This window comes from Oncorhynchus kisutch, linkage group LG24, assembly GCF_002021735.2.
Source record: "Oncorhynchus kisutch isolate 150728-3 linkage group LG24, Okis_V2, whole genome shotgun sequence".
Taxonomy (NCBI): domain Eukaryota; kingdom Metazoa; phylum Chordata; class Actinopteri; order Salmoniformes; family Salmonidae; genus Oncorhynchus; species Oncorhynchus kisutch.
In genome coordinates this window covers 30074804-30084170 of record NC_034197.2, presented here as the reverse complement: position 1 = coordinate 30084170, position 9367 = coordinate 30074804, and the positions used below count along the sequence as shown (strand labels likewise).

General features: G+C 45.5%; 1 protein-coding gene across 6 annotated transcripts; it reads right to left on the bottom strand.

Annotated features, from left to right (window-relative positions):
- Positions 1–1567: 1567 nt before the first annotated feature.
- LOC109869626 (baculoviral IAP repeat-containing protein 7-B-like) lies at positions 1568–7726 on the bottom strand. 6 transcript variants are annotated; one of them, XM_031804058.1, is made up of 8 exons: positions 6802–7726; positions 5660–5759; positions 5491–5569; positions 5274–5319; positions 4092–4301; positions 2184–2249; positions 1896–2110; positions 1568–1801 (listed from the first exon to the last, which is right to left on the bottom strand). In XM_031804058.1, exons 1-7 carry the CDS (start codon positions 7454–7456, stop codon positions 1911–1913), a joined length of 1356 nt encoding a protein of 451 aa, XP_031659918.1. In that variant the 5' UTR covers positions 7457–7726; the 3' UTR covers positions 1568–1801; positions 1896–1910. The 6 variants fall into 6 exon arrangements, with proteins under 6 accessions (XP_031659918.1, XP_020315476.2, XP_020315477.2 ...); XM_020459887.2 differs by having other exon boundaries at positions 1896–2113; positions 4077–4301; positions 6802–7483; XM_020459888.2 differs by having other exon boundaries at positions 4077–4301; positions 6802–7483.
- Between the last annotated feature and the right edge of the window lie 1641 nt (positions 7727–9367).

Sequence of the window (9367 nt, the reverse complement as noted above, 5' to 3'; positions counted from 1 at the left end):
CCCGTAGACACTGATCTAAGCTCAGTTTTGTGTTTAATCTCTTTTTAAGTTTTGAGAAGGGGCAACTGATCATAGATCTGTGGGTAAGAGCACCTTCTACCTGGCCCGTCCCCTTCTGTTTTATTACTATGTACCTCTACTGCCCCCTGCTGTTGAATGTGGTCATGTACACATTAAATACTGCTGAATATGTATGTGTTCTTCACTTGAACAAACCCCTCATCTTTGTCATTTACGCTTTCATGGCATATTGTTCATTGATAAGTTACAAAAAAACAGTTATGGATATTTTCCATTGTCCTACTGGACACTGGACCCCATAGAAAGGTCCAGGTTACTGCCCTGCATGTATGTACGTGTATATGACTATACTTCTTTATCTCCACGTTATCCATGCAGTCTTATACTTAACATCATTCAGAAGAACTAATGTATTCCTTTATTTCTGTAGCCTCTAAGCTCAATTGTTTTTATTTTTTGTATAATTTGTCTTATCTGCTGAGACATGAATGCAATGATTTAACCTTTTTTTTAATCAAAGCTTGTTTTCTACCTAATCAAAAGAGCCTTGAACATAGGAGGATTTGAATTTGGTTTGATCTTGTTTCCAGCAGCATCTGATCAACATGCTCTTATCCCATGTGGTATTGTGGGTTTGGAAGACAGGCTGCTCATTTGATGATATTGAAATCACAGCTCTTTCTCGCAACTGATATGGGCTTGATAGGAATTCTATTGCAGAACGGTGGTGCAACAATGATAATAGTAAACCATGGACTGTCTCAAATGATATCGTAAAGTAGTGCACTATATAGGTAATAGGATATCATTATTTCAGGAGAGGGCAATATTAAAGAACATTCATATAGAGATGTCTTTTGCAGAATAGCCATTCTGTCATAGATATTACCAGCTCTATACATTACATTTCCTTCTGTAATATTGTATGTTGGACTACAGTGAGTAAACCCCAAGTTTTATCAATACCAAGCCGGGCTTGTCTGTCAGTACTGATGAACATACTGTAGTATCAGCTACAATTTAATAACTGTAGCCAGGATCATTATCAGAAATGATCACACACTGCACCTCATCTCTTCGCTTGAAGACAACTAAAGTAATTTGATTTATGGGAACAGTTCTTCCTTTTAATGCAATGCAGCCTCTCCGACAGGGAATGGAAGAGTCATACCTGGCATTAGAGTTGGTTGGGGCCTATTGTGGTGGCGTAATGGATACCACTGAAAAAGAGTCCACCTCTTTGTAGATAATTCTGTGTCTTTGTATAGGAACGTGGGGGAAAAGCTTTTTGTATTTCTCTTCATTTTGTGTCCTCTGTAGTCCCCATCACGTGACTCAATTATGTTATCCTATTTGTCCAAACGTGTAAATAGAAGTTTTGTTAATAAAAACAATGTGTACTTTTAATCATTCTCATTGTGATTTATTTGTTTTAGGGATTATTCAAATTTTGTGCAAATATTCTAACTGTAATCTGATGTGCAGTTGGACAGATTTAACTTGCTCTTCCAATTGATCACTGTAAACATCAACACTGACAAAACACTGGATATTGCATATGTTTTTATTGTTGTATATATAATATATTACAGCCAAAACGAGGCCATTTTAATTTGAGGGTATTCTGAGCAGGGCAAATCAACGGTTTTAACGTGGGTCAGATCTGGCATCCAACATCCAGGGAACATTTTCAGAATGTTCTCACAGCACCTATAAAATAATGTGAGCTGCTCCAAGGAGTTCTAGAATCTTTCTTCATCTGTCGAAGGTAAACAAAAGCCTAAAAGGGAAACAAGGAAATTGTGTATTGTTTCTCAGTGTATTAGGGATACTATAGGATAATTGTGTCATACATATTTACAGGGGTCTCGTACTTGAGTGTGTGTCTTTCAGGACATGAATGCTCGGACACTGCCTCTGATGGTGGCTCTGCAGATGGGGCAGTGACGCAGGCTGGCAGCACAGTCGCTACACACCACCAGGTGACCACAGGGGATGAAGACAATGGAAACCCGCTTGTCCATACACACCTTACATGTCCGCTCCTCCTGCAGCTGACGCAGGAGCTCATCAGGGGTGGGGTCGCCCACTGCTGAAATACACACAGGAGTGTTGGCGTGTGTGTGGGCGTGTGTGTGTGTGAAATACACATGACCTCTGACCTTTTTCTCTGATGGGTGTCTGTGTCCTGACCCCTCCTGCACTGAGCCCATGCCTCTCCACCAGCCCTGATAGGGACAGAAAACACCAACAGTAAAGGGTGAGACATGGTTACTCACAGTAACATCATCTAAACTAATCATTTGTTAAAATCCAAATAATTTCACAGATCTTCATTGTAAAGGGTTTAAACACTGTTTCCCATGCTTGTTCAATGAACCATAAACAACATATCCAGGGTCCCTGCTCACCTGCGTGAACGTGCCTTAGGCATGCTGCAAAGAGGCATGAGGACTGCAAATGTGTCCAGGGCAATAAATTGCAATGCCCGTACTGTGAGATGCCTAAGACAGCGCTACAGGGAGACAGGACGGACAGCTGACTGGCCTCGCAGTGGCAGACCACGTGTAACAACACCTAAACAGGATCGGTACATCCGAACATCACACCTGCGGGACAAGTACAGGATGGCAACAACAACTGCCCGAGTTATACCAGGAACGCACAATCCCTCCATCAGTGCTCAGACTGTCCGCAATAGGAGGCTGGACTGAGGGCTTGTAGGCCTGTTGTAAAGCAGGTCCTCACCAGACATCACTGGCAACAACGTTGCCTATGGGCACAAACCCACCGTCGCTGGACCAGACAGGACTGGCAAAAAGTGCTCTTCACTGACGAGTCGTGATTTTGTCTCACCAGGGGTGATGGTCGGATTCACGTTTATCGTCAAAGGAATGAGCGTTACACCGAGGCCTGTACTCTGGAGCGGGATCGATTTGGAGGTGGAGGTTCTGTCATGGTCTGGGGCGGTGTGTCACAGCATCATCAGACTGAACTTGTTGTCATTGCAGGCAATCTCAATGCTGTGCGTTACAGGGAAGACATCCTCCTCACTCATGTGGTACCCTTCCTGCAGGCTCATCCTGACATGACCCTCCAGCATGACAATGCCACCAGCCATACCTCTTGTTCTGTGCGTGATTTCCTGCAAGACAGGAATGTCAGTGTTCTGCCATGGGCAGCGAAGAGCCCGGATCTCAGAATGGTGCACGCCTGGGACCTGTTGGATCAGAGGGTGAGGGCTAGGGCCATTCCCCCCAGAAATGTCCAGGAACTTGCAAGTGCCTTGGTGGAAGAGTGGTGTAACATCTCACAGCAAGAATTGGCAAATCTGGTGCAGTCCATGAGGAGGGGATGCACTGCAGTACTTAATGCAGCTGGTGGCCACACCAGATACTGTTAATTACTGCCCCCCCCCCCCCCCCCACACACACACACACATTATTTAATTGTGGAACTTGTTCAGTTTGTCTCAATTGTTGAATCGTATGTTCATACAAATATTTACACATGTTAAGTTTGCTGAAAATAAACGCAGTTGACATTGAGAAGACGCTTCTTTTTTTGCTGAGTTTATTTACATGTTTAACAAGAGTCTCCATTTGTTGATTCTCAGTGTCAATCCAGTCATTTCAGATGAACAAGAATATCAAAGGGTTGTGTTAAAATATGAACGTGGTCAACATCAGAGTTAAAGATACCAACGTTGGTCCAGCAGGCTATTTTTAGGACTCCCCCAGGGGTCAAAGTGTAATTAGAGCCCTGTAGGTTGTAAGTTCAAGTAATGTGAGCCCTTAGCCTTTACCTAGCCCATAACAATAACAATCCGCTGGTCCCTACCTCCAAACAAGTATCTATGGGTAGAGGCAGTGGGTTCTGTCAGACAAGGCTAATGTTTAGGGATTGACCCCTGTGAGCTGTACCCAGGCACATGCTGCTACTGTACTATCACCCTGGTAGTGGATGAAGTGAATCCCCTCCCCTTACAGTGTTAAGTGCTTTGAACATCAGAAAGGTTCTATGTAAATCCAAGCCATTATCATTAATATAATCACCATTCTTACTCTGACCTCTGCTCTGCGGCCTCCTGGTCCGGTCCACCTCCTCAGCTGCCAGTATGTCAGTGACCAGGCCAGACACGGAGGTGTAGTGCTGGCCGTTCAGCAGGTACTTCGTCTGGACCAGACTCTCCACCAGGCCAGCCTCAAACCCCATCTGGAGCACGGTCTGGACCACAGGAGACAACATGGCCGAGGGTACGCCCAGACCACCCACCACATCTGACAGAGGGGAGGACAGGGAGGGACGGGGAGAGAGAAAAAACAAAACAGGTATTAGGTGGGAAGTTGGGAAAGAGACGGTTATATAGAGTTTCACTGAAAACCAACAGCACTGCATTTTTATTCAGCGTTACCAAGACGATGTGTCTCTCCTTGAGATATGGAAAACCAGACTTTTTTCCTCTCTTGTATTCAGTACAACTAAAAAAAGATGAATAGCAGATTCAGCAACAGTATGTGATGCTATTGTGCTAGCATTTTATAATTTGATAAACGGCACAGTAGAGAGAGCAGTACCCCAGGGTGTGGGAGTGGAGAGAGCAGTACCCCAGGGTGTGGGAGTGGAGAGAGCAGTACTCCAGGGTGTGGGAGTGGAGAGAGCAGTACCCCAGGGTGTGGGAGTGGAGAGAGCAGTACCCCAGGGTGTGGGAGTGGAGAGAGCAGTACCCCAGGGTGTGGGAGTGGAGAGAGCAGTACCCCAGGGTGTGGGAGTGGAGAGAGCAGTACCCCAGGGTGTGGGAGTGGAGAGAGCAGTACCCCAGGGTGTGGGAGTGGAGAGAGCAGTACCCCAGGGTGTGGGAGTGGGCAAACAAGAGGCAACCAAAAGCCCCGCATCACCTCTCTGACACACATTAAACCACAGAAACAAATTGAGTTGTGATAAATACAGAGAAAAGCACCACTGAGGGATACATCTGTTTCTCTGACTGTCCTCTAAAACAGCTGAAACGGACAGTATTTGTACACACACACACGTTTAAGTGCCCACTTATGTAATACATCCTCTTAGTCTGTATCCAGGGGAAAGCAGCGTATTGGTTTCCAAGGCAATCCATATTTATTGTGTTTGTTCAGCACAGGTTAACACCTGGGGCGGATCACCCATTGATGTCATTTAGGGAGGCGGGGGTCAAGAGAATGAAGTGGATGTAATATAAGTTTCAATGTTTCCATTTGTATCCTGGGACTCACCATTTTCTGAGTTGATTTCTCTGGACACCGGAGTCTGTGATACACCCTGGAAAACAAATCAACACTGGGGATCTATTTATTCTCTAACACACTGTAGTGACCACAACAGTTATGTTGGCACACTACAAATATACAAATGATCCTGGCTTTTGGTATGACAGTGGAGGACAGTGAAGCACAACAGTGAAGGATGAATGTTAGTGATTAAGGTACTTACCACAGTCTCTCTATTGAAGTGAGTATCCTGGATGTTGCTGACGTAGTCTCGCCCTCTCGTCTGGATCAGGAAGTCACATCTGGGGAATGAAAGAGAAAGTTGACACAGCAGAACCGTGGACACAGGGTCAAAGGCCTTACATTTTGCATTTTGACAGTTTGTGTGTTACCGTGGAAACCACTTGGCATGCTCCTGCCAGGGGTCATCTCCAGGTTCCCAGTTCCTCAGCCCTCCATCACAGTAGAAACATTTCACGTTGTCACCGTGTCCTAGGAGGAGGGACATAATATTTTGTCTATCATAGCACTTCTGACAAAGACTTTACATGAAGATTAGACACACTAAAAAACACACACATGCATACAGTACACACAGACAGCAAGCAGTGTGTGTTTGCTGTCCGTGTACACACACACACAGGCAAATTTAGGTATAGGCGACAATGGCAGCCGACCGGGGCGGCATCTTGTTGGGGACAGCACGGGGCGCCCACACAAACAAAATTGGAATGCTGACATTTGCAGGATCGGTTTTCTATCGCTCATTTGCATTATCATGTCACCGCGTGGGACTGTGAGTCAAATAGCCTTGTCGGAGAGGGGGCCTTGATTCTAGTTTGTGACATAGGCAGGCTACTACCTGGGAAGGTATTTTGTATATATTTGTATAGTTTTAAATGTTATGATTATTTACTTGTATTGTTCCAAATATCTGAATAAAAATGACAGTTAGTGCAGAATGGTGCTTTGTTTTGGCGGGGGCGCTGAAGGGGGGTGGGGGGGTCGCCCAGGGAGCCATACAAGCTAGAACCGCCACTGCACACACAATGACACAAATGATCACATTAATACACACAGGCAGATACCCCAACATTCCTGCTGTGAGAATGTGGATTGTGTTATTGCATTTCCAAAACTGTATTTCAAACAAAGGAAAAGTTGTTTCTGATTCGCTCTTAGTCGTTTTATGTTCTAAGATTGAATGAACACAACAGTCTAACCATAACAGTGATGTTTTCCTTTACGCAGTCCCAGTCCTGTCCAGCTTTTTCTGTCTACAAACACATGACTCAGCATGGCTATTGTCCCACACACAAAGACTGGAACCTGCTATTTCTGAATATCCAATTGCCAATTTGTAATTGCCAAGGCGTGCGTCATTTTGTCCAATAGCTTCACTAAACATGGGAACTAAAAGAAAGAAGCAAGTTATAAAATGTTCCCAACATAATTTAGAAAAGTGGAAATACACAACACACACTGATGTCACAATAGGATTTCTCTCTCACCATCAACAAATACTATTGCGCACCTGTGTAGAAGAATCCTGCCCTCGACAGAACATCGGGCTGGACCGCCGCACCGGTGGGCCAGTTGTGGAAGGTGGTGAGACGGGATTCCTCTGACTCCATCTCGGGGTAAACAGCTTGCCCGGCCGCCCCCTGGTCGTCCACAGTCATCCTCTGGAGCTGGCTCAACAGCTGACCGTCCACGGAGTCAGAAGGGGACCCGGGAACGACATACAGTGGGATATTCCCAACGGCTCTACCCATTACCAAACTACAAGTGGGGAAGTGTCTCTTGTGTTCGACGATCGGACTGTCCCCATGGACCCAATACCTCAGGATCCCTCCACAACAGAAGCACTTGACCTTATCATCGGGCCCCAGTAAAAAGAAGCCCGCTCTGGCTAGGTTGGTCGCGGTGACCGGTGCATCGCCCGGCCAGTTTTCAAAAGTTCGAAGCCTCTCCTCCTCGCCTCGCATCTGGGGCGTCTCCAGAATATACATCATCTCGCTCCTGTCATCCGTCATGCTGGGGGTTGTGGTCTCTTCTTTTTCCTTCGGTCCTGTGGCAGTCATCCCTGTTCCGTTCCATAGTGTACTGTGCAGATGGGAGCGCGAAGCGCGCAGTGCTGAACATATATTCACTGCAGCTGTAAGCACGGCTTGCGCAGTAGCCCACATCAGGCAGCGTTCCAGAACTCACTCACTAGATGCCAGAAGGCAGTCCCAATGCGGTCAAAACATAGAGATAGATAGAGGAACCATCTTTATATCTGTCACAGTATAGGTAGCGCCATTGAGGCTACAACCCATAAGAATCCCCACACAGTTGACTAGTTTGACCACTTTAACATTTCGGAAGCGCTCTATGGCGCTGCCCATGCTATATTGGTCTTATGGTCAATAGAGGTCTCTGTCATTCTCTTTTCCAGACTGTTTGACGGGGATAGCCTATCACCAAGAGAAGAACAGTGCGTTAGTGAGACGTGTCCAACAAGGAATCCACCAAGTTTAATTTGCTAAACCTACACATTAAATAATGTATATTTATTGCTGCAGATTTTGCACAATGTAACCAGTCTCACAATGAACACTGAACAAAAATTTAACGAACATGTAAAGTGTTGGTCCAATGTTTCATGAGCTGAAATAAAAGATCCCAGAAAAGTTCTACATACGCAAAAAGCATATTTCTCTCAATAGTGCGCATTTCTACTTTGTCAAGACAATACACCTGACAGGTATGGCATATCAAGAAGCTTATTAAACAGCATGATCATTACACAGGTGCACCTTGTGCAGGGGACATTAAAAGGTCCAACCAGCCTCACAACCGCAGACCACTTGTAACCATGCCTGCCCAGGACCTCCACATCTGTCTTCTTCACATCTGTCTTCTTCACCTGCGGGATTGACTGAGACCATCCACCCAGACAGCTGATGAAACTGTGGTTTTGCACAACCAAAGAATTGCTGCACAAACTGTCAGAATCAGTCTTAGGGATGCTCATCTGCGTGCTCGTCGTCCTCACCAGGGTCTTGACCTGACTGCAGTTTGGCGTTGTAAGCGACTTCAGTTGGCAAATGCTCACCTTCGATGGCCACTGGCACACTGGAGAAGTGTGCTCTTCACAGATGAATCCCGGTTTCAACTGTACCGGGCAGATGGCAGACAGTGTGTATGGCGTTATGTGGATGAGTGGTTTGCTGATGTCAACGTTGTGAACAGAGTGCCCCATGGTGGCAGTGAGGTTATGGGATGGGCAGGCATAAGCTACGGACAATGAATACAATTGCATTTTATCGATGGCAATTTGAATGCACAGAGATACCTTGATGAGATCCTGTGATCCATTGTCATGCCATTTATCCACCTCATGTTTCAGCATGATGCACAGCCCCACGTCACAAGGATCTGTAAACAATTCCTGGAAGCTGAACATTTCCCCATTTTTTTCATGGCCTAATTACTCACCAGACAAGTCACCTATTGAGCATGTTTGGGATCCTCTGGATCGACATGTACGACAGCGTGTTCCAGTTCCCGACATTATCCAGCAACTTCACACAGCCATTGAAGAGGAGTGGGACAACATTCCACAGGCCACAATCAACAGCCTGATCTACTCTATGTGAAGGAGATGTGTAGCGTTGCATGACGCAACTGATGGTCCCACCAGATACTGACTGGTTTTCTGATCCACACCTCTACCTTTTTTAAGGTATCAAACCAATACCAACTGTACATACCTTTGTGTGCCTCCTCATCAGTATACCTGCAGGCAAACTCACACACAAAAGTGAGCCGTTCAGCCATCTGTGCCAAACTACTGATTGTCAATGTGTTCCCTTACTGCCTTAGAGAGAGGAGAAGAGGGAAAGGGAGACTATAAGTAGAAGACCAATGAGCCTTCTTCAAGGAGGTTGTTAAGGCATATTAGGCCAATACATTAATAGAAAATATACCCCAGATCTTTGTTGTTAGAGTCTTAGGCATAAAGCTCATGATCTTTATTTCTACAGTTTGCATAGCTCATGATGGAATTTCAGTAAGCATTTCACTGTAAGGTCTACACATGTTGTATTTAGACA

Coding starts and splice junctions, on each gene's coding strand:
- LOC109869626 (XM_020459887.2), bottom strand. CDS start 7,456: ATGTGGGCTACTGCGCAAGCCGTGCTTACAGCTGCAGTGAATATATGT. Junction 5,760..6,801: donor GGCAGGATTCTTCTACACAG/GTGCGCAATAGT, acceptor CCCTCCTCCTAG/GACACGGTGACAACGTGAAA. Junction 2,114..2,183: donor GACACCCATCAGAGAAAAAG/GTCAGAGGTCAT, acceptor TGTGTATTTCAG/CAGTGGGCGACCCCACCCCT.